General features: G+C 41.4%; 1 protein-coding gene across 1 annotated transcript in view; it reads right to left on the bottom strand.

Moving 5' to 3' along the window:
* The window catches only part of LOC124776155 (odorant receptor Or2-like), an 81,697-nt gene that overhangs the window by 47,750 nt on the left and 8,782 nt on the right, over nucleotides 1-25,165 (bottom strand). The window contains exon 2 of the mRNA XM_047250995.1: nucleotides 16,174-16,887. Coding sequence (XP_047106951.1) covers nucleotides 16,174-16,887 — 714 coding nt within the window. The remainder of the gene's footprint in view (nucleotides 1-16,173; nucleotides 16,888-25,165) is intronic.

Raw genomic sequence — 25,165 nt, 5'->3', positions numbered from 1 at the left:
GAAGACAATGGAAATCATTGCATTATAGACACATAACATTTATACACAGAAAATGTGGCCTGTACTTGAAAAAGTGTCATGATGATCTCTTCGTTGGCGAAAGATTCCGGAATAGTCCCCCATTCGGGTCTCCGGGAGGGGCCTGCCAAAAGGAAGGTGACCATGGGAAAAAGACTGAATAATCAACCAAAGGATAACGTTCTACGAGTCGGGGCGTGGAATGTCAGAAGCTTGAATGTGGTAGGGAAGCTAGAAAATTTGAAAAGGGAAATGCAAATGCTCAGTCTACATGTAGTAGGGGTCAGTAAAGTGAAATGGAAAGAAGACAAGGATTTCTCGTCAGATGAGTAGAGGGTAAGATCAACAGCAGCAGAAAATAGTATAACAGGAGTAGGACTCGTTATGAATAGGAAGGTAGGGCAGAGAGTGTTACTGTGAACAGTTCAGTGACAGGGTTGTCTTATCAGAATCGACAGCAAACCAATACCGACAACAATGGTTCAGGTATACATGGCGACGTTGCAAGCAGAATAAGACGAGTAGAGACAGTATATGAGGATATTGAACGGGTATTTCAGTACGTGAAGGGTGCTGAAAATCTGTCATGGGGGGATTGGAAAGCGGTTGTAGGGAAAGGAGCAGAAGGATGGATTATGGGATAATATGGGCATGGTAGTAGGAATGAGAGAGGAGAAAGACCATTTGAGATCTGCAATAAATTTCAGCTAGTAATAGCGAACACTCTGTTCAAGAATTTGGAAAAGGGAAGATTTCAGTTAGTTTACATCATGGTCAAGCAGAGATACCGAAATCAATTATTGGATTGTAAGGCTTACACAGGGTCAGACATAGATTCAGGTAACTAGTTGGTCATGATGAAGAGTAGGCTGAAGTCAAGAGACTAGTCATGAAGAATAAATGGGCAAAGAAGTGGGATACGGAAGTACTAATGAATGAAGAGATACATTTGAAGTTCTGTGAGGCTGTAGATACTGCGGTAATGAATAGCTCAGTAGGCAGTTTAGTTGAAGAGGAACGAACATCTATAAAAAAGGGAAATCATAGTAGTTGGAGAGAAAAATGTAGGTGGAAAGAAGGTGACTGCGAGGAAACTATGGGTAACAGAAGAAATAACACAGATGATTGATAAAAGAAGAAAGTACAAAAATGTTCACAGAAATTCAGGAATGCAGAGATAAAAGTCCCTTAGGAATGAAATAAATAGGAAGGGCAGGGAAGCTAAGACGAAATGGCTGTATAAAAACGTGAAGCAATCGAAAAATAAATGATTGACGGAAAGATTGACTCAGCATATAAAACAGTCAAAACAACCTTCGGTGAAATTAAAAGCTAGGGCGGTAACATTAAGATTGCAATGGGAATTCCACTATTAAATGCAGAGGAGAGAGCGAATAGGTTGAAAGAGTACATTGAGGCCATGTATGAGGGGGAGCGCTTATCTAATGAAGTAATAGAAGCAGAAACAGGAGATGATAGGAAAGAGGACCCAGTATTAGAATTTAGAGGAGCTCGGAAGATTTAAAATCATATGAGGCAGAAGGGATAGATAGCTTTCCATCAGAAGTTCTAAACTCATTGCTGGAAGTGCAAACAAAACGACGATTCACGTTTGTGTGTAGAATGTGTGAGACGCGATGTACTATCAGAGTTTCGGAAAAACATCATCCATACAATTCCGAATATTGCAAGCACTGACAAGTGCGAGAATTATCGCAAAATCACCTTAACAGCTGATGCATCCACGTTGTTGACAAGAATAATATACAGCAGAATGAAAAAGACAATTGAGGATGTGTTAAATGACGATCACTTTGGCTTTAGGATAGGTAAAGGCGCCAGAGAAGCAGTTTTGACATTGAGCATGATAACGGAAGCACGATTAAAGAAAAATCAAGAAGCGTTCATAGGATGTGTCGACCTGGAAAAACCGTCCGATAATGTATAAAGGTGCAAGATGTTACAAATTTTGATAAAGATATGGGTAATCTATGGGGAAGACGGGTAATATACAATACGAACAAGAACCAGGAGGCGACAATAAGAGTGGAAGACCAAGGACGAATGATGTAAGGCAGGGGTGTAGTTTTTCACCCCTACTGTTCAATCTATACGTCGAAGAAGCAGTGCCGGAAATGAAAGAAAGGTTCAAGAGTGGGATTAAAATTTAAGGTGAAAGGATATCAGTGTTAAGATTCACTGATAACACTGCAATCCACAGCGAAAGTGAAGAAGAATTACAGGTTGTTACTACAAATATCTCCCCCCCCCCCCCCCATGAACCATGGACCTTGCCGTTGGTGGGGAGGCTTGCGTGCCTCAGCGATACAGATGGCCGTACCGTAGGTGCAACCACAACGGAGGGGTATCTGTTGAGAGGCAAGACAAAGTGTGGTTCCTGAAGAGGGGCAGCAGCCTTTTCAGTAGTTTCAGGGGCAAGAGGCTGAATGATTGACTGATCTAGCCTTGTAACCCTAACCAAAACGGTCTTGCTGTGCTGATACTGCGAACGGCTGAAAGCAAGGGGAAACTACGGGCGTAATTTTTCCCGAGGGCATGTAGCTTTACTGTATGGTTAAATGATGATCGCGTCCTCTTGGGTAAAATATTCCGGAGATAAAATAGTCCCCCATTCGGATCTCCGGCCGGGGACTACTCAAGAGGACGTCGTTATCAGGAGAAAGAAAACTGGCGTTCTGCGGATCGGAGCGTGGAATGTCAGATCCCTTAATCGTGCAGGTAGGTTAGAAAACTTAAAAAGGGAAATGGATAGGTTAAAGTTAGATATAGTGGGAATTAGTGAAGTTCGATGGCAGGAGGAACAAGACTTTTGGTCAGGTGAATACAGGGTTATAAATAAAAAATCAAATATGGGTAATGCAGGAGTAGGTTTAATAATGAATAAAAAAAATAGGAGTGCGGGTAAGCTACTACAAACAGCATAATGAACGCATTATTGTGGCCAAGACAGACACTAAGCCCACACCTACTCCAACAGTACAAATTTATATGCCAACTAGCTCTGCAGATGATGAAGAAATTGATGAAATGTATGATGAGATAAAAGAAATTATTCAGTTAGTGAAGGGAGACGAAAATTTAATATTCATTGGTACTGGAATTCTAGAGTAGGAAAAGGGAGAGAAGGAAACATAGTAGGTGAATATGGATTTGGGGAAAGAAATGAAAGAGGAAGCCGTCTGGTAGAATTTAGCACAGAGCATAACTTAATCATAGCTAACACTTGGTTCAAGAATCATAAAAGAAGGTTGTACACATGGAAGAATCCTGCAGATACTAGAAGGTATCAGATAGATAATATAATGGTAAGACAGAGATTTAGGAACCAGGTATTAAATTGTAAGACATTTCCAGGGGCAGATGTGAACTCTGACCTCAATATATTGGTTATGAGCTGTAGATTAAAACTGAAGAAATTGCAAAAAGGTGGGAATTTAAGGACATGGGATCTGGACAAACTGATTAAACCCGAGGTTGTACAGAGTTTCAGGGAGAGCATAAGGGAAAAATTGTCACAAATGGGGGAAAGAAATACAGTAGAAGAAGATTGGGTAGCTCTCAGGGATGAAGTAGTGACGATAGCAGAGGATCAAGTAGGTAAAAAGACGAGGGCTAGTAGAAATCCTTTGGTAGCAGAAGAAATATTGAATTTAATTGATGAAAGGAGAAAATATAAAAATGCAGTAAATGAAGCAGGCAAAAAGGAATACAAAGGTCTCAAAAATGAGATCGACAGGAAGCGCAAAATGGCTAAGCAGGGATGGCTAGAGAAAAAAGTGTAACGATGTAGAGGCTTATCTCACTAGGGGTAAGATAGATACTGCCTACAGGAAAATTAAAGAGACCTTTGGAGAAAAGAGAACCACTTGTATGAATATCAAGAGCTATGATGGAAACCCAGTTCTAAGCAAAGAAGGGAAAGCAGAAAGGTGGAAGGAGTATATAGAGGGTCTATACAAGGGCGACGTACTTGAGCACAATATTCTGGAAATGGAAGAGAATGTAGATGAAAATGAAATGGGAGATACAATATTGCGCGAAGAGTTTGACAGAGCACTGAAAGACCTGAGTCGAAACAAGGCCCCGGGAGTAGACAACATTCCATTAGAACTACTGATGGCCTTGGGAGAGCCAGTCCTGACAAAACTCTACCATCTGGTGAGCAAGATGTATGAGACAGGCGAAATACCCTCAGACTTCAAGAAGAATATAATAATTCCAATCCCAAAGAAAACAGGTGTTGACAGATGTGAAAATTACCGAACTATCAGTTTAATAAGTCACAGCTGTAAAATACTAACGCGAATTCTTTACAGACGAATGGAAAAACTAGTAGAAGCCAGTCTTGGGGAAGATCAGTTTGGATTCCGTAGAAATATTGGAACACGTGAGGCAATACTGACCTTACGACTTATCTTAGAAGAAAGATTAAGGAAAGGCAAACCTACGTTTCTAGTATTTGTAGACTTAAAAAAAGCTTTTGACAATGTTGACTGGAATACTCTCTTTCAAATTCTGAAGATGGCAGGGGTAAAATACAGGGAGCGAAAGGCTATTTACAATTTGTACACAAACCAGATGGCAGGTATAAGAGTCGAGGGACTTGAAAGGGAAGCAGTGGTTCGGATGGGAGTGAGACAGGGTTGTAGCCTCTCCCCGATGTTATTCAATCTGTGTATTGAGCAAGCAGTAAAGGAAACAAAAGAAAAATTCGGAGTAGGTATTAAAATCCATGGAGAAGTAATAAAAACTTTGAGGTTCGCCGATGACTTTGTAATTCTGTCAGAGATAGCAAAGGACTTGGAAGAGCAGTTGAATGGAATGGACAGTGTCTTGAAAGGAGGATATAAGATGAACATCAACAAAAGCAAAACGAGGATGATGAAATGTAGTCAAATTAAATCGGGTGATGCTGAGGGGATTAGATTAGGAAATGAGGCACTTAAAGTAGTAAACGAGTTTTGCTATTTGGGGAGCAAAATAACTGATGATGGTCGGAGTAGAGAGGATATAAAATGTAGACTGGCAATGGCAAGGAAAGCGTTTCTGAAGAAGAGAAATTTGTTAACATCGAGTATAGATATAAATATCAGGAAGTCGTTTCTGAAAATATTTGTATGGAGTGTAGCCTTGTATGGAAGTGAAACATGTCGATAAATAGTTTGGACAAGAAGAGAATTGAAGCTTTCGATGTGGTGGTGGTGGTGGTTAGTGTTTAACGTCCCGTCGACAACGAGGTCATTAGAGACGGAGCGCAAGCTCGGGTTAGGGAAGGATTGGGAAGGAAATCGGCCGTGCCCTTTCAAAGGAACCATCCCGGCATTTGCCTGAAACGATTTAGGGAAATCACGGAAAACCCAAATCAGGATGGCCGGAGGCGGGATTGAACCGTCGTCCTCCCGAATGCGAGTCCAGTGTGCTAACCACTGCGCCACCTCGGTCTGAAGCTTTCGAGATGTTGTGCCTCAGAAGAATGCTGAAGATTAGATGGGTAGGTCACATAACTAATGAGGAGGTATTGAATAGAATTGGGGAGAAGAGGAGTTTGTGGCACAACTTGACAAGAAGAAGGGACCGGTTGGTAGGACATGTTCTGAGGCATCAAGGGATCACAAATTTAGCCTTGGAGGGCAGTGTTGAATGTAAAAATCATAGAGGGAGACCAAGAGATGAATACACTAAGCAGATTCAGAAGGACGTAGGTTGCAGTAAGTACTGGGAGATGAAGAAGCTTGCACGGGATAGAGTAGCATGGAGAGCTGCATCAAACCAGTCTCAGGACTGAAGACCACAACAACAACAACAACTACAAATATCAACCAGCTACAATGCACATTAAATGGTTTTTCTTTTATTTTTTGTTTTTCTGTTTGTAGATGCTGCCATTCACCCATTCGGATTTATTCGGCTCGGCTCTTAGAGGCCCGTCCCCATTTGTCTGCCTCGGAGGTTCCCCTGGCAGAGACGTGACGTACACTATGCATGCATTCAAAAATCAACTTATGATTCGTTGAGAAATCAGCTTAGAATATGTTAAAAATATTAAAAAATCAACAGGGATCCGTTTCGAAATCACGTGAATAATCGATAGACTGACGTGCGCTGGATGCGAGGCGCAAGCTTTTTGTTCAAGAATATGAATTTGGCGGACCCTGAAATTGTCGCTAAGGGGAGACACCCCAGTTGCCCCCCCCCCCCCCCCCCCCGTCGCGAATGATCCAGGCCTGCTTGTGTTTGATTAAAAATAAACAATACATACTTAGAAGTACGCTTCACAGGTATTTTGTCCTCACCTAGATCTGCTGGTAGAGATCCATGCAGAGGCAGAACATACTGATGGAGAACTGCACCAGCACCATGGTGCTCATGGCGGCCTCCAAGTCGTGCAGGAACCTGCAGCACATGCACCACATTCTGGACCCCGGCCGATTACATCTTCACTTCACAGGCACGTCGATATTCATTCAGAGTTTGAATTTAATGAACTTTGGCTCTACTCACTGACTGCAGAAACAATCTCAAATTAAGCTCAAAATTTAAAACACTGTCAAACCAAGGTAGTCACTAATTTATTAATATTAACATAAATCATAAGGAAATCATTTATAAGAGTGATAAATTACATAAATTAGCTTACTATTCATAAAAGATTATATTTCTGGGAACTAAAGGCCCATTACCCAATGACAACAAAAAAGGAAAATAATATTGAGGGTGGGTCACCAACTATTGCCACCTAGAATAAGTCCAAAAGTATGATAAGAGCTGAAAAGCTTGTAGGACAAAAGTTGCAAGGGACAACGGGGGCCATAGTAGGACGTTGGTTTTTTGTTTCTAGGTGGGGTCGCTTCAGAGGTATGAAGGTCAATTTTTTTTTTTTTTAATGGGGTGCTATAGTTTGGTACTTAGTTTCGGTGGCGGCTATCGAGACGAATCCAATGATGTGTAACAGTAAGATCTTTGAAGGTGAACGAAGATCACAAAGGTGGGATGAACGTCCATTTACAGAAGGCGTTCGAAGTCATGACCATTGGTATCAACGCAGTGCTTCAATCTTCTTATAATGGATTGAGTGGTATTCCTTATCACATCGGCACTTATAGAAGTACAATCTCTGATAATTGTCCCTCGCATATCGTCTTTATAAACAATGTCTTTTACGAATCCCCATAAGAAAAATTCCAGAGACATCAAGTCTGACGAACGAGCCGGCCACGACACTTCTCTTTCGCGTCCAATCCAACGATTCGGGAACTGTCTCTGCAACTCATTTCTACCATCAGTGAAAATTGTGCCGGACACCGATCGTATTAATACCAATTTCTGTTCCTTTTTCCTAAAGGTATTTCTTCCAATAACAGACCTAATGTTTCTTGCAGGAACGTGGTGTACTTCCTAAAATTAAGATTTCCTTCGATGAAATAGGGGCTTATAACTCTGGCCTCCAGTAACCCACACCATACATTCACCGACCACGGTTTTTGATATGCGGCTTTCCGCAGCCAATACGGATTTTCAGTTTCAAAATAATGTATGTATTGCAGATTAACATTTCCATGGTTCGTGAACGTAGCCTCGTTAGTTAATAAAATGAAATTAATAAATGTGTCATCCCTCTGAATCTGAAGGTGAGCCCATCAGCAGAACTCGATGCGACGCATACAATCCTTACCAGTTAATTCTTGGTGGAGACTGATATATTAAGTATGACATTTATGACGATGCAGAACACGAACACTACTACTCTGGCTCATGCCAGATTCCTTTGCGATTTGACGCGAACTAACACAAGGATCTCGAACCACAGTGGCAAGAGTACCAATTCCCGTTTCCTTGATAGTAATTTTCCTTCCGATGCGTTGTTGTCCTCAATTTATCATACACATATTTAAATGTACGACGTGTAGGGTGAGAACGTTGAGCATATCTTTCAGTGTGTAAGTCTCTAGTTCTCAATGAATTTCGTTGGCATTCTCCGTAAATGAGAAGCAAATCGACTTGTTCTTAAAAGAAATACATCATTCACAGTCACTTGATTCGACTATACTAGTCTTACCGTTCCTATTATTATTGTATTGCGAAACCGTCAATGGTGTTTACCTGTCAATGGCACTTTAGATGGATAAGCCGTATTCGGCGAATATTTACTATCTGCACGATATAAGAGAGAGAATTGTCAGAGCATATGCTTCGATAAGCGCCGAAGTGATAAGGAATACCACTCAGTCCATGATAAGAAGATTGCAGCACTGCAGTGATACCAATGGTCATCACTTCGAACACCTTCTGTAAATGGACATTCATGCCACCTTTCTCACCTTCGTTGACCTTCAAAGACCTTACGGTTACACGCCATTGGATTCTTCTCGATAGCCGCTATCAGAAAATAAGCACCAAACTATAGCATCCCATTTAAAAAAAATAAAGCTGACCTTCGTATCTCTGAAGCGATCCCACCCAGCAGCAAAAAACCAATGACATATTATGGCCCCCGTTGCCCCATGCAACATTTGTCCCACAAACTTTTCAGCTACTCTCATACTTCCGGAGTTATTGTAGGTGGCAATAGTTAGTGACTCACCCTGTATAGTGAATAATAAGGACATTAAAATGTAGCAATACTTCAGCATGAAGTGATACAGGGGTACAGCCTATCCTCCATGTAAATCAACATCTACATTAACCCAGCAGTAACGGAAATCAAGGAACGAGTGGGTAAGGGAATTAAGGTCCACGGAGCCAAAATAAAAACTGAAGTTCCCAAATGATAACATATTTCGAGATGGACCTGTGGATCTTTGATTAGTAATGAAACCGTTCTCGGTCTCGGATTGGGACCCCGTCACTGCTTAAATTTTTATTAATAATCAGCATTGGCTACCAAAGACTTGCGGCAAAAGAAGTCACTCTCATTCTGGCAACGGCCTTGCCAAAGAGGGTTAGGAGCGGACGGAGGTTCAGGGCACTCTCTTGCCCTTGGGGTGGGAAGCTGCTGATGAAAGTGAAACAACCAGCAATGATCAACGGCATAAGGATGTGGAAGGCAATGGAAACCACTGCATTAAAGACACGTAACGTGTGTCCACGGACATGTGGCCTGTAATTGAAAAATTGTCTTTATGATATCTCCATTCGGATATTCGGGAGGGGACTGCAAAGGGGAGGTGATCATGATAAGAACAATGAATAAACAACGAAAGGCAAATGGTGATGGTGTTAGGACAGCAACCAGCCACAAATTTACTTTCAGTTCCTTTATTCAAAGGAAAGCGTTACCGGTTTCGAATCGTTGTGATTCATCCTTAGACGGTTTACATGCTTTCTTTATGACATTTGGTGTGTTTTTGCAGATTAATTGTCCTGAAATATAAATAAAACATAATTATAAACAGGCCACACACAGATGGTTGCGTTACAGATTTTCGTTGCATGTGACTTACGTGAAATGTCGGTTTCTTTCTTTTTTTTCATAATATTTGTCCAACAGATGTAAATGCATTCCCACTGCATCCTCGTTGTTGCACACGTAAATAGTTTTCACTGTACTCTTTAGATTTGTCGCTGAGATCATTTCAACCACGCACCACATGTTTTGATACATACAAAGGGCTTACAAACATATGAGTATCACAGATGCTATGATATATCGTAACATTTGACGATGATGTCCTATGTTTGGAAAGGATCATATATTCATTTACACAACTGTAATCCCTTTTACATTAGTACAGAGACATTGAAGTTCTGAGTTGATATTGCCAAATTAATTACAGAGTTTTTTATATATATTTAGAACTGTATAGGTAAAATAGTATATTATTTTATTACATTTGGCATCATGAGAAATATAGTAACATATAAATTTGCTACTCGATCTGCAGATAGGTGTATTAATATTATTTGCTTTGGAGGCTGGAACGTTCTAAGAGTCGGGGCGTGGACTGTAAGAAACTTGAACGTGGTAGGGAGAAAGGAAATGTAAAGGCTTAATCTAGATACAGTAGAGGGTAGTGAAGTGAAATGGATGGACGATCAGATGGTCAGATGAGTACAGGGAATATCAACAAGAGCAGAGTATGGTATAACGGGAGTAGAATGCGTTATGAATAGGAAGATAGGGCAGATAGTGTGCTACTGTGAACAATTCAATGATAGGGTTGTTCTCATCAGGATCGACAGCAAACCACCACCGACAACGACACTTCAGGTATACGTGCCAAAGTCGCAAACGAAAGACGGAGGGAGTATATAAGGATATTGAATGGGTAATGCAGTACGTAAAGGGAGATGAAAATCTAGTAGTCATGGGAGACTGGAATGCAGCAGAAGAAACGGTTATGGGTGAATATGGGCTTGATACAAGGAATGAGAGCTGAGAAAGACAAACTGAGTTCTGCAATAAATTTCATCAAGTACCAGCGAATACTTTGTTCAAGAATCACAAGAGCAGGAGGTAAACCTGGAAAAGATTGGGTGATACGGGAAGATTTCAGTTAGTTTACATCATGGTCAGACGAAGATTCCGAAATCAGATATTGGATTGTTTAGGCGTAGCCAGGAGCAGATACAGACTCAGATCACAATCTAGTATGCTGAAGTTTAAGAAGATTAAGAGATTAGTCAGGGAGAATCAATACTCAAAGAAGTGGAATACAGAAGTACTAAGGAATGAAGAGATACGTTTGAAGCTCTTTAAGACTATAGGTACTGCAATAAGGAACTTCTCAGTAGGCAGTACAGATGAAGGGGAATAGACATTTCTAGAAAGGGCAATCACAGAGGCTGGAAAGAAAAATGTAGGTACAAAGAAGGTAAATGCAAAGAAACCATAGGTAACAGAAGAAATGATTTAGTCGATCGGTGAAACAAGGAAGTACAAAAATGTTCCGGGAAACTCAGGAATACAGAAATACAAGCAGCTTAGAAATCAAATAAATCGGAAGTGCAGCGAAGCTAAGATTAAATGGCTGCAGGAAAAATGTGAAAAATCGAGAAAGAAACGATTTTCGGAAGGACTAATTCATCTTATGGGAAAGTTAAAACAACCTTCGATGATACTAAAATCTAGGGAAGTAACATAAAGAGTTCAATGACATGCCACTGTTAGACGCAGAGGAGAGAGCGGATAGGTGGAAAGAGTTCACTGAAGACCTCTATGAGGTAGATGATTTGTCTGATGTGATAGAAGAAGAAACAGGAGTCGATATAGAAGAGGTAGTATATCCAGTATTACAAGCAGAATTTAAAAGAGCTTTGGAAGACTTAAGATGAAATAAGGCAGAAAGGATGGATCCATCAGACTTTCTAACGTCATTTGGGGAAGTGGCAACAAATTAATATTCACATTGGTGTGTAGAATGTGTTAAACTGGTGATATACCATCAGGCTTTCGGGAAATTCTCATCCACACAACTGCGAAGACAGCAAGAGCTAAGAAGATCGAGAATTATCACACAATCAGCTTAATAGCTGGTGCATCCACGTTTCTGACAAGAGTAATACACAGAAGAATGGAAAAGAAAACTGAGGATGTGTCAGACACCGATCGCTTTGGCATTAGGAAAGGCAAAGGCATCAGAGAGGCAATGGTGACATTGTGGTAGATAATGGAAGCAAAACTAAAGAAAAATCAAGACACGTTCACTGGATTTGTCGACCTGGAAAAAGCGTTCGACAATGTCAAAGGGTGCAAAATGCACGAAATTCTGAGGAAAATAGGGGTAGGCTACAGGGAGGGACGGGTAACGTACAATATGAACAAGAACCAAGAGTGAATAATAAGACTGGAAGATCAGAAACGAAGTGCTCGGATTAAAAACGATGTAAGACACGGATGGAGTCTTTCGCCCCTTCTGTTCAGTCTATAAATCGAAGAAGCAATGATGGAAATAAAATGAAGGTTTGAGAGTGGAATTAAAATTCAGGCTGAAAGTATATCAGGGATACGATCCGCTGATAACATTGCTACCCCGGGTGAAAGCGAAGAATAATAATATGATCTGCTGAGTGGAATGAACAGTCTTATAAGAACGGAATATGGATTGAGAGTAAATCGAAGAAAGACGAAAGTAATGAGAATTAGCAGAAATGAGAACAGCGAGAAACTTAACATCAGAATTGATGCTCACGAAGCAGACGAAGTTAAGGAATTCTACTACCTAGGCAGCAAATTAACCAATAACAGACGGAGCAACGAGAACATCAAATGCAGACTAGCACTGGCAAAGAGGGCATTCCTGTTCAAGAGAAGTCTACTAGTATTAAATATCGCCCTTAATTTGAGGAAGAAATTTCTGAGAATGTACGTTAGAAGCACAACATTGCATGGTAGTGAAACATAGGCTGTGGAAAAACCGGAACAGAAGAGAATCTAAGCAGTTGGGGTGTGATGCTACAGACGAATGCTGAAAATTAGGTGGACTGATAAGGTAAGGAATGAGGAGGTTCTGCGCAGAATCGGAGACGAAAGGAATATGTGGAAAACGCTGACAAGGAGAAGCGACAGGATGATAGGACATTTGTTAAGACATCAGAGAATGACTTCGATGGTACTAGAGGGAATTGTAGAGGGAAAAAAACTGTAGAGGAAGAGAGAGACTGCAATAAATCCAGCAAACAGTTGGGGACGTAGGTTGTATGTGCTGCTCTGAGATGAAGAGTTCGGCGCAGGAGAGGAATTCGTGGTGGGCCGCAGAAAACCAGTGAGAAGACTGACGACTCAAAAAAAAGGGGGGGGGGCATTTCTGGTAGAGAAAGCAAAGAACTTGGCAGATTAGTTTAACGGAATAGATTGCGTCTTTAAAAGAGGTTAAAAGATGAAAATCAACAAAACAATAACAAGCTAACAATATGTAGTGTAATTACGACAGGTGATGTTTATGGAATTAGATTAGAAAATGCTACACGAGAAGATGAGTTTGGATATTCCAGTAGCGAATTAACTGATGTGTGAAGCTGAGCGGTTATGAAGTTCAGACTATCAACAGGAAGAAAAGTATTTCTGAGAAAAAAGATTTGTTATTTTTCTGGAGTGTAAGCTTGCACGAAAGTAAAACGTGGGCGATAAGCAATTCAGAAAATAAGAGAATATAAGATTTTGTTATGTAGTGCTACAGAAAAAATGCTGAAGATTAGATGGGTAGATCGAATGACTAGTAAGGAGGTACTGAATCAATTTCTAGAAAAAAAATGCGTGCACAATCTGACAAAAAAAAGTGACCGTTTGACAGGACACATACTGGGACGGCAAGGAATAGCTAATTTGGTTATGTAGAGAAATGTGGGTATAAAAATAATAGAATATGACCCAGTGTCCAATACAGAAAGCGCAATCAAATGAATATAGGGTTTAGCAGTTATTCAGATATGAAGAATAGACTAGGATGGAGAGCGGCATCAAATCAGTCTTCGACCTGAAGGGCACAACAACAACAAAGTTACATCAATTAATTTATTAATCATTTAATGAAGTGTAAAGAAGTTCATTGAATGATAATAAAACTTGTGAAATGGTTTGTTATCTTGAAATTAGAGACAGAGTCGGTACTGTATTACCAGCCCATTTCGTTTTGATTTAGAATAAGGTGAAAATTAAAATGTGCGAGTCCCAGAAATAGACATGCTATAAGATCCAATAACATACGGGCGCTTGAAAAACTAATCTGTTTACTTTGTGGCCATTATTTTATCCCTCTTGGGAAACAGATGTGCTCTGTTTGTCGACGGTGTAGGCTGCGTGCGTATCGTGTTCGTGGGAATCTAGCAGACAATTGATCGATGAATGCCTTCTTTTTTTCCTTTGACCATTTCCAGTACCACTGGTGCTTTTTCCAACATGACTGGTTTACGAGTTTGACAAGTTTTACGAGTCTGCTTAAGGTAACCAAGCACGACTCACGACTTACACTTATTGATCTACTTCAGCCAGTACCTTCCAATTTTCTCAGAAGTTATCCTCCTTGCCTTGTGAGACTAGCACTCCTGTAAGAAAGGATATTGCGGAGACATGGCTTGGCCACAGCCTGGTTAGGCGCTCACGTAGTTTTAAACGCAGAATTTAATATCTGAAATATGTGTTCTATTTCCTATTTCAACACCGTACTAATCCACAAGATACTGTATGGCAGGTTTCTGTTATACTTTTACATAGGATCCGCATTTTATAGCTGCTTCTTTTTTCAGGGCTTTCGCAAAGATATGCCTACTGAATTTGTTACAGGCTTCACACATAGCTCCTACGGAATCACAAGCTTCGATTACGATTTCACTGTCGAATTTTCGGCAGAGTCCTTTATTACTATGGTGGTATTTTACTTATTTTCACTAGACAGTCTGAATAATACCATGTAACGAAGTTGGGTGTTTGGCATCTTTTATTTCTTTCTTTGAAAGATATTTATCAAGAGTGCGATTGATCATGCATGTAATCTTCCATTTACTAGAGACTTCAATGTACGTTTCAGTGATGAGTAACTGCAAAATGTAGCTGTTCGGAAGTGAACGGTAATGTATCCTCAGTCTAGATGGGACGTCGAACGTCATTGCTACGATTAGCCTCATATGGAACGATTAAAGTCACATTGTGAGATACAATCGATGATACAAAATGCTGGAATATAAAATCAGAATCAGGAAGCTGGGAATGACGAAGTTTATTAATGGCCAAAGAAAAAAGTCAAAACGCATATCCTTGACAAAGTTTATTGTGTTTAGTTTGCTGACTACAAAATAACGTCAAAAACAAGTGGGCGCTGATCTGAAATTTCCTGGAAGATTAAAACTGCTTGAATCTGCCAGGAAGTTTCAACCAGCGCACACTCTGCTGCAGACTGAAAATTCATTGTGGAACAATCACCCAGGCTGTGACTAAACCATGTCTTCGCAATATCCTTTCTTACAGGAGTGCTACTCTCACAAGATAAGGAGGATAGCTTCTGTGAGGATTGGAAGATGCTGGCTTAAGTAGAGCATTAGGTGTAAGTCGTGAGTCGTGCTTCGTTACCTCAATCTGTAGAGCACTTGCCTGCAAAAGCCATAGGTCACAAGTTCGATTCTTGGTGCAACACACAGTTTTAATCTCCCAGGAAGTTTCAACATAAAAAACATTTGCATTTTCCTTCTTTAACAGAGCTGATTTATTTCACACTAAGAAAAGGTAATTTCATGAAGACTGTTTCGACACTTTATATTCTTATTCAAGCACAGTATGGACTCTTCTTTGTCCAGGTATTGTAAATCCTAAAATGATTATCCGCTTTCAGATGTCTTGTCTCTTCTGTGAATGGATAATGGAAAAATATCCAAGTTATCTCGGGACATTTGGAAAGTGCCACTAGAACAAAGCAAATAATGAAGTAAAGATTAAAGAGAAACAAAATCATGAAATCAACCACTGTAAGAAGTTGGGGTTAAGTTCTGATGCTGTAGTGTGTGCAGAATACCATAGCCGCTGTAGGTTTCCGGATGACAAGGCACGTGTGGGGAGAGCGGTAGTGGTGGTGGTTGGCAGGCACTGCAGGGGAAATGCCGAGCGCTGGAGGGGAAGTGACATCCTAAACTCTAGCCTACACTCACATTTTCCTGTAAATATTAAGTGGGGGAACCTCCACCCCTACATTTCTCCTGTTGTGATGTCAAACTTTCCTTCTTTTGCCAAAACACAGCGAAGTTTCACAGCCTCACCTCAGTAACAACAGTGCAGAGGCAGTTGCAAAAGAGCTCTAAAGAAGTGGTTTATCAAGTTTATTAAGTGAGGAACCAAGGAAAGGTAAGGCAGTCAGTGGTTTACGGAAAAGCACATTGTCGATTCAAAATAAACCTGGTATATTTCCAATTATGTTGTTCTGTTCCAACCCCCCTCCCTCTTCCCTTCCCTCCCCCCCCCCCCCCTCCACCCCAAACGAGTAAATGCCAACTTTCTTCCCGAGAAATTTTGACACTCTGATTCTGTTCAGTCTCGTCCTCTTCTGTTCATGGCCTGTATGGATGCCCAAATTCATGTAGAATATTTTGCTGTTCTGTTCCATCACATTCCATCCTGTTCTGTCCCACAATGTCTGAAGCGACGTTTATAGACACTCACTTTGTGATTTTCTGGTGGCGCCTGATGCAGGCACGGAGCTCCATATACATCACCTGCTGCCTCTTGAGACCCACATCGCCAGCCAGGTCCACAGCGCCATCACCAGAGAGCCGCAGTCCAGAGATGCGCTGCCCCAGCAGCTGCAGCAGGGCTGCCACGTGCAGCATGGCCGCCACGAAGAAGCAGTCCAGGCCGACGACGATGGGGACCTGAGTGAGGAGTACAGCACACTGCAGAGTGTAGAGAGCGGCGTACGTGCCGGGCCACAGCGACCAGTCCACTCCCTCGATCTGCACCACCGGCAGCAGCTTCTGGTCGCCGCCGGCCAGGAGCGGCGCCGGCAGCCACAGCAGGATGAGGGCGTAGATGTAGGCAGTCAGCGACACAGTCATCCGGCGGGCCCAGCGGCGTGCAGACGCCAGCTCGGGGCGGTCCCAGTCCTCGGACACCATCAGATCCAGATCTCGCACCAGCTGGTAAAAGGACTGCCTGTTGCCGAAGAAGAGGCCCGCCTTGACTGTCCCAGCGACGATCTCGAGTATGTGCATCAGCGTGTGCGACATGTCGTCCACGTCCCCCCTGGCGGTGTGGACGCTGACCAGACCGACGGCCACGTAGGCGGCGGCGCCCAGCTGCAGCAGCGCCGCGTGCAGCAGGTGCAGCGCCGGCCGCGCGTGGGTCCACAGCCCGGCCACCCGCAGGTACAGCACCTGGCCCGCCAGAGTGCGGCCGCTGCCGCGGTGCCCGTCCTCCTCAGGCAGTGGCTTCTGAAACCGACAGAGCGACGCAACAGGGCTCCAACACCTGTTCCATATAATAACGTGGTGCTAGAATACTTACATTTTAGAAAACTGTTTTTACATTTCAGTCGATCGGTACCGAAAGGGACACAGTCTTGGAGAAAATGAATTATTTCCAGAATAATACTTCTAGAGACTAACCTAATATGCTAAGACGAAGAGTCTTTGGTCCCATCATTATAAAGCATAGAAAAAACATTACGTTTCGAAATGCCACAACGAAAGATTCTGTCTACGACTGATGTCCTTCCTCGATTGCAATGCCCACTAGCCAGAACTTTTAGGTCTCTACCTGATGTCTGCACAGCGGCCACAGATCGCACAAAGCAGCTGTTGCAGCATTCCCCCGGTCTGCCGGCCGGAGTGACCGAGTGTTTCTAGGCGCTTCAGTCTGGAAACGCGCGACCGCTACGGTCGCAGGTTCGAATCCTGCCTCCGGCATGGATGTGTGTGATATCCTTAGGTCAGTTAGGTTTAAGTAGTTCTAAGTTCTAGGTGACTGATGACCTCAGATGTTGAGTCCCATAGTGCTCAGAGCCATCTGAACCATCTGAACCACCCGGTCTGGCACCAGTCGTCAGTACGTCCATCCCTTTGGTAACCAGTTGTCTTAACGAAAGCCTGGACCCCATTTCAGAATTACAAGTGGGTGACTATAGGGCACCTAGGCCGTGTAAACTACAAGAGGGTGCATATAAATAGGGCCCCCAAAGTCGGCAAAAGAGATCGTATCAGAGTTCACTGTATAACGGACGACTGCCTTGTGGTCTAGAGAAGCAACGTCACTCAAGTATCGCCCACTGGCGCAGCCATAAACGTCAGACAGCATAAATCAACAAAACCACTTATTACATAGTCATGCATTGGGCGTTGATGCGCCGAAGGTTTCAATTAAAGTGTGTACATACTTGCTACTACTGCAGGTCGCAAACCTCTCACTGTGACTACGTAAAGGAAATAGAGAAAAGCCCGTTACATATTCACAGAAATACCCAAAATTCTTGCTTGCCCTATTTTTCAGAAATGGGACCTCCCTGCACTCACCAGTGGCCCCAGCAGCCAGAGACCGTGCTCATGTGTGTGTGAGCTGGTTTGCGTGAGTGTGTGCGCGAATGCTGGCTGAAAGCGTTTGACAGTCTTCTTGTTGTGCCCATGTGCTACACAGTATATCCGCTATATAGTGAGTAGCAATCAAACCTTTCGTAATATTGTCATTATTCTATCCTGGAGTTTCCACTGAGGTACCTTTAAACATGTTTCAATGTAAGTAAATACCTTCATAAAAATTTTCATCTCCTATTTCCAAAAACACTGAACACGATTTTTTTTTATTCTAGCCGAGAAGCCAAATACAAATTTTCTTAGATAAAACTTTAAAAATGCTTTCATAATGAAATGTGTCCACAGTTCCCAAAAACACTCAGCCACATTTTTTTCTCCCTAACCGAGAAGTCAGATACTAATTTTCATATATGTAGCTTTAAAAATGCTTCTGTAGACCTTTAATAATGATTTTCAATTTGTTAATTTTCAAAATTAACTTTTAGGCACTATTTTACCACATTATTGACTGAATTTCTGACTGAGAAATCAAATATCGGTTTTCATAATTGTAACATTAAAATTCCGTTAATAGCGAAATGTTTCACAAAAAGCTTTCTTCTCCTGCTTCAGCCCGTTATGGATGGAACTGCAAACAGTCCATTACCAAACGACGTCTATATAGTATGAGCAACAGCCTTTCCAAATTTCAAGTTTCTATCCTTAGCGGTTTTGGTTGGGCGATGATGAATCAGTGAATTAGTCCGGTCCTATTTCACCCTCTCAGGGGCTACATTTCCAAAAACCCTGAAACACCTAATTTTTTATATTCAACCAAGGAGCCAAATTCAGATTTTCATAAATTTAGCTATAAAAATTCCGCCATAATGAAATATTTTCATAAAACGTTTCATCCATTGTTTCACCCTATGACAGGCTGAATTTCCAAAAACACCCAAACATTTATTTTTTTTATTTGTCACTCAGAATCCAGATACCAATTTATACATGTAGCCTTAAACAAATTTTAGTAGTTCTTTAACAATGATTTTTTCCCAAAAAGCTTTCACCCACTATTCCACTTTCATAGGCTTTAAGTTATCAAAAATATTCCTTTATATCTGAGCGAGAAACGAAATACCAATTTTCGTTGTTTTAGCTTCAGAATTGCCTTAATAGCGGCATATTTTCAAAAGAAACGCTTTTATCTCCTATTTCACCCCCTTAGGGGCGAAATTTCGAAAAGTCCGTCCTTAAACTATATCTGCGATATTAAATCAACATTCTGTCCAAATTTCAAGTTTCTATCCTTTGCGGTTTGAGCTGAATTAGTTTTTTAACATATCAATTTCATTGTTCCTAATTACGGGCTTTTATGTGACCTTAAGTCGGAAGACCGGTGAGATGCAACTTTCCACAAGTCCATCCTATATAAGCCTCTCCATCTCTGCATAACTACCGCAACCTACCTCTACTTGAACATGCTTCCTGTAGTCCTTGGCTTCCTTGGTCACCCTCTGTCATTTTTACCAACCACATTGCCGTCCATTAGCGAACTGACGATTCCTTGATGCCTCAGGGTCTGTTCATTAGCCGATCTCTTGTTACAATCAAGCTATTTCACGAATTTCTTTCCTCTTCACCACGACTCACAACCTCATCAACTACGTGATCAACCTCTCTAACCTCCATCATTCTTCTCCACTACCAGATTTCAACACCTATTTTCTTCCTGTCTGAACAGTCTACCGTCGATGTTTCACTTCCGTACAACGCTACACCCCAGACAAATATAATCGACTAGCTGCAATGCCCGGCGTTGCCGGGACATTTTACATCTACCGACCAAAGTGACGGGCCTTGCGCCTTGTCGATACAGCGAATACAAGCCGCATGGGAAACTGGAATCGATTTAAATCGAAGCGGATACTTAAACAATCACTGTGTATCAACGGAATGCGAGGAATGAATATATCAACACCTGCGCCCTACCCCACGATGATGGAGACCTCTGTTACGTTGGGCAATACGTTCTTCGTGGCCAGCCTTGTTCTGCTGTATATGTAACAACGGCAGCTAATCGATAAATAAGTGTGTGCAGTCATATTTCTGTCAAATTACTGAGCTTTAGCAAGTCCCACGACCTAGTGCATCCGATGGTAGGCCTACTGTCTCCTACATCTACACCTATGTGATTACTCTGCTATTCACAACAAAGTGCCTGGCAGAGGGCTCAGTGAACCACCTTCAAGCTGTCTCTCTACCGTTCCACTCTCGAACGGCGCGCGAGAAAAACGAGCACTTAAATTTTTCTGTGCGAGCCCTGATTTATCTTATTTTATCGTGACGATCATTTCTCCCTCTGTAGGTGGGTGCCAACAGAATGTTTTCGCAATCGAAGGAGAAAATTGGTGATTGAAATTTCATGAGAAGGTCCCCTCGCAACGAAAAACGCCTTTGTTTTAATGATTACCACTCCAATTCACGTGTCATGTCTGTGGCACTATCTCCCCTACTTTGCGATAATACAAAACGAGCTGCCCTTCTTTGTACATTTTCGATGTCATCCCTCAGTCCCATATGATGCGAATCCCACACCGCACAGCAATACTCCAGAATAGGGTGGACAAGCGTGGTGTAAGCAGTCTCTTTAGTAGACCTGTTGCACCTTCTAAGTGTTCTGCCAACGAATCGCAGTCTTTGGCTGGCTCTACCCACAACATTATCTATGTAATCGTTCCAATTTAGGGTATTTGTAATTGTAATCCGTAAGTATTTAGTTGAATCTACAGCCTTCAGATTTGTCTGACTTATCGCATAATCGAAATTTAGCGGATTTGTTTTAATACTCATGTGATTAACTTCACACTTTTCTTTATTCAGGGTCAATTTCCAGTTTTCGCGCCATACAGATATCTTATCTAAATCATTGTGCAATTCGTTTTGGTCAACTGATGACTTTACAAGACGGTAAATGACAGCATCTACAAACAATCTAAGACTGCTACTGAGATTGTCTCCTATGTCGTTAATATAGATCAGGAACAATAGAGGGCCTATAACACTTCTTTGGGGAACGCCGGATATTATTTCTGTTTTACTCGATGACTTTTCGTCTGTTACTACGAACTGTGAACCTTTCTGACAGGAAATCACGAATCCAGTCGCACAACTGAGGCGTTATTCCATAGGCACGCAGTTTGGTTAGAAGACGCTTATGAGGAACGGTGTCGAAAGCCTTCTGGAAATCTAAAAACATGAAATCAATTTGACATCTCCTGTCAATAGTACTCATTATTTCATGAGTATAAAGATCTATTTGTGTTTCGCAGGAACGATAATTTCTGAATCCGTCCTGACTACGTGTCAATAAATCGTTTTCTTTGAGGTACTTCATAATATTCGAATACGGTATATGTTCCAAGGCCCTACTGCAAATAGACGTTAGTGATATGGACCTGTAATTCAATGAATTACTCCTACTTCCCTTTTTGGGTATTGGTGTGACTTGAACAATTTTCCAGTCTTTAGGTACGGATCTTTCTGTGAGCGAGCGGTTGTATATACTGTAATTGCTAAATATGGAGCTATTGTGTCAGCATACCTTGGGAGGAACCTGACTAGTATACAACCTGGACAGGAAGCCTTGCTTTTATTGATTTAAGCTGTTGTGCGACACCGAGGATATCTACTCCTATGTTTCTCATCTTGGCAGCTGTTCTTCATTGGAATTCAGGAATATTTACTTTGTCTTCTTTGGTGAAGGAGTTTCGGAAAATCGTGTTTAATAACTCTGCTTTAATGACACTGTCATCAGTGACTTCACCGTTGATATCGCGCAGTGAAGGTATTGATTGCGTCTTGCGACTGGTGTGCTTTATGTATGACCAGAATCTCTTTGGGTTTTCTGCCAGATTTCGAGACAGAGTTTCGTTGTGGAAATTATCGAAAGCAACTCGCATTGAAGTAGTCACTATATTTCGAACTTCTGCAAACCTTTGCCAGTCTTGGGGATTTTGCGTTCTTTTAAGTTTGGCATGCTTTTCTCGCTGCTTCAGCAACAGCGATCTGACCCGTTTTCTGTATCATGGGAGATCAGTACCATCACTTATTAATTTATGTGGTATAGATCTCTCAATTGCTGTCGATATTATCTCTTTGAAATCATTCCACAACTTTTCTGCCCTTACATGATCAAATCGGAAGGAGTGCAGACTGTCTCTTAAAAAGGTGTTAAGAGAATATTTATCAGCTTTTTTAAATACATATACTTTGCATTTCTTTTTGAAAGTCGTAGGAGTTAGGTATTCAACCTAGCAGCTATTGCCTTGTGGTCGCTTATCCCTGTATTCGTCACGATACTCACTATTTATCCAGGATTATTTGTTGCTAAGAGGTCAAGTATGCTTTCGCAGCCACTTACGCTCCGAGTCAGCTCATGAACTAATTGTTCAAAATAGTTTTCTGAGAAAACATTGACGGCCCTGGTGGCCGAGCGGTTCTAGGCGCTTCAGTCTGGAACCGCGCGACCGCTACGGTGGCAGGTTCGAATCCCACCTCGGGCATGGATGTGTGTGATGTCCTTAGGTTAGTTAGGTTTAAGTAGCTCTAAGTTCTAGGGGACTGATGACCTCAGATGTTAAGTCACATAGTGCTCAGAGCCATTTGAACCATTTTTTTAAAATCATTCAGTACAATTTCGGATGATGTTTTACCCATGCCGCCGCCTTTAAACGTATAATTTTTCAAGCATATCGAGGGTAGATTTAAGTCACCACAGACTACAATTGTGTGACTGGGGTACCTATTTGAAATGAGACTCAAGTTTTTTTTAACTGTCAAGACTGATATTGCCGTTGTGATTTATTCTCGTGACAGGAATTACAATAAGTCAACCACGATGTATTTCATTTGTTAGGCATTCAATTGTTCAGTAATTTTCTTTGTTGTTTCATCTGAACGTAGAAATTTAAAGTAAATCGTTGAATAACTTTTAGAGATTTTTGGTAACAACCTTTCCCCTATGTTTAAAGTCACAATACGACATCTTTCGTAGACACTGATGTCCCTCTTGTTTTGAAGGTAAAGTATGCAAAATTTGATACAGATCAGCTTCATCAAATTTGTATGAACTACGAACAACAAACGGAGACTCTTCTTTATATCTGCAGATCCAACAAAATCTCTTTTTCAGAAACACTTTCTTGCCATCGCCATTGTGCTTTTCATGTCCTCTTTTACTTCGATCAGCGTCTTTTATTTTGCTGCCCAGAGAGCTAAACACATCTACTAGTGCCTCATTTCTCTAACCCTCTTAGGCATCGTGTTGGGGGTACTTTCTGACAGCGTTATTTAAAACAAATATGCCGTACTTGTAACTATGTTCAACACTACATATTGTTGTACTGTTGCGTGTTAGCCAAGGTCTTCGGCTTTGAAATCGAATTCGCAGTGTCGGCAACGGATGCACGCTTAAGCCGAAATGAGACTACTACTAAATGCTGTGCTTTGCTGCGATGAACAATGAAGATTGCTTACAATACTCTGGCGTGACTGGACGAAACTTTTATGGCACAACTTGTTCTGTTGCCGCAGTTGTGATGGTAGCGAAAGCGATGCTGTTTTGCTCAACTTCCCGTTATAATCGCTAAGAAATAAACTTTTCCTAAACTTAATTGCCAGATATCCTAAGAGCATCGTTTCCTTTAAATATTTTTTGACCAAAGACAACAGCTAGCGCTTTTCTACTACCAGAGAATTATTAGGTTTTTGCTGAGCTGGAAGTTTATTAATAATTGTGCATTAATGGGAGCGTTAGTGCCGATGCCAGAAGTGTTGCTTATTACCGTTCTTAAAACAGGAATTACTTAGATAAGTAGCAAAATATCCGACGAGACTTTATTTTAGTTTTAAACCTTTGCGCAGCTAGACAAAGAACGTGATATCTTTGTAAGTTTCAACGACTGAGCTTATAGTTGTAATAAAGGTGTTCTCTTACAGCTGATAAATTTCAAGGATGAATATTTAAAATAATTTTGCATTTCCATTTTTTCTTCAAACTTTGTTCACACACATACATACAGGGTGACAGTTATCAAACTATGTGAAATAGAATCGTCATAACTTCTTAACGGATTGCGTTGCAACGTTCAAACTGTACGGTTGGCCGCGAGGCATGATGGAAATTAGTATGCGATGTGTGGTTAGGGTTAGCGACGAAGCCCTCTGTCATTCGCGTGAGTTCGTCAGTAAGAAAATTTGGCGCATTTAGGGCACTGAGTACCCGCATTTCGCGACCGAGAAGTCTCTTCACCCTCAACGGGTGACAGTGTGGTATGAAATGTCCTGTCACGGAATAATCGGTGCGATATTCCTTGACGGCATGGTGATTACCGAATGTACGTGAAGATTTTGAAAGATGATTTCATCCGAATTATCCAAAGTGGTCCTGATTTCGACAAAATGTGGTTCATGTAAGACGGAACTCAACGTCGTCGACGGAGGAAAGTGCTTGAAATCCTGGGATAGCACCTTGGGGTGCGCATTCTGGCTCTGGGTTACCCAGAGGTCACTGCCATGGGCCTCGATTGGCCGCCATATTATCCGGATATGATCATATGCGACTCCCTTTTGTGGAGCTGTATTAAGGACAAGGTGTACAGCAATAAATCCGAAATCTAAATCTAAATCTAGACTCGAGTTGCTGTGTAGGAATGGAATACAGGTATATCCCTTTCTTTAGCATTCCCACAGGTGTCAGACAATTTTGTCATCATTCCTTTTCATATTACTCATAGATGTTATAATGAGGTTAACTATGGACCTCTGTAACGTGAGCATTCGTTGGAATGAGCAATCTAGGCTTAAGGATTCGGATTTTGTTGATGACTTCGTTTTTCTGGCAGAAACGTCAATAAATTCAGACTAGTGACTACCATGCTAGATGGAATGTCGGGCTAAAAATAAGTCGTGATAAGAAAACTCAGTGTTCATAAAAAGTGTAAATGTATCCGCACAAATTATAGTGCAACAGAAGATATTACAAGATGTTAACCCGTCTCCATATCTGGACAAACTTATTTTTGTAATAATGGGAACATAGATGCAGAGTAGGAATGGGAAAGCATCTGCAGTCTTACAAGAAATGCCATCTATATGGCAAATAGACTGGATAAGTGCGTCCACAAAGCTGTACTCCTTCATT

The sequence above is a fragment of the Schistocerca piceifrons genome, chromosome 2 (assembly GCF_021461385.2).
Source record: "Schistocerca piceifrons isolate TAMUIC-IGC-003096 chromosome 2, iqSchPice1.1, whole genome shotgun sequence".
Taxonomy (NCBI): Eukaryota; Metazoa; Arthropoda; class Insecta; order Orthoptera; family Acrididae; genus Schistocerca; species Schistocerca piceifrons.
This window is presented reverse-complemented; position numbering and strand designations above follow the sequence as displayed.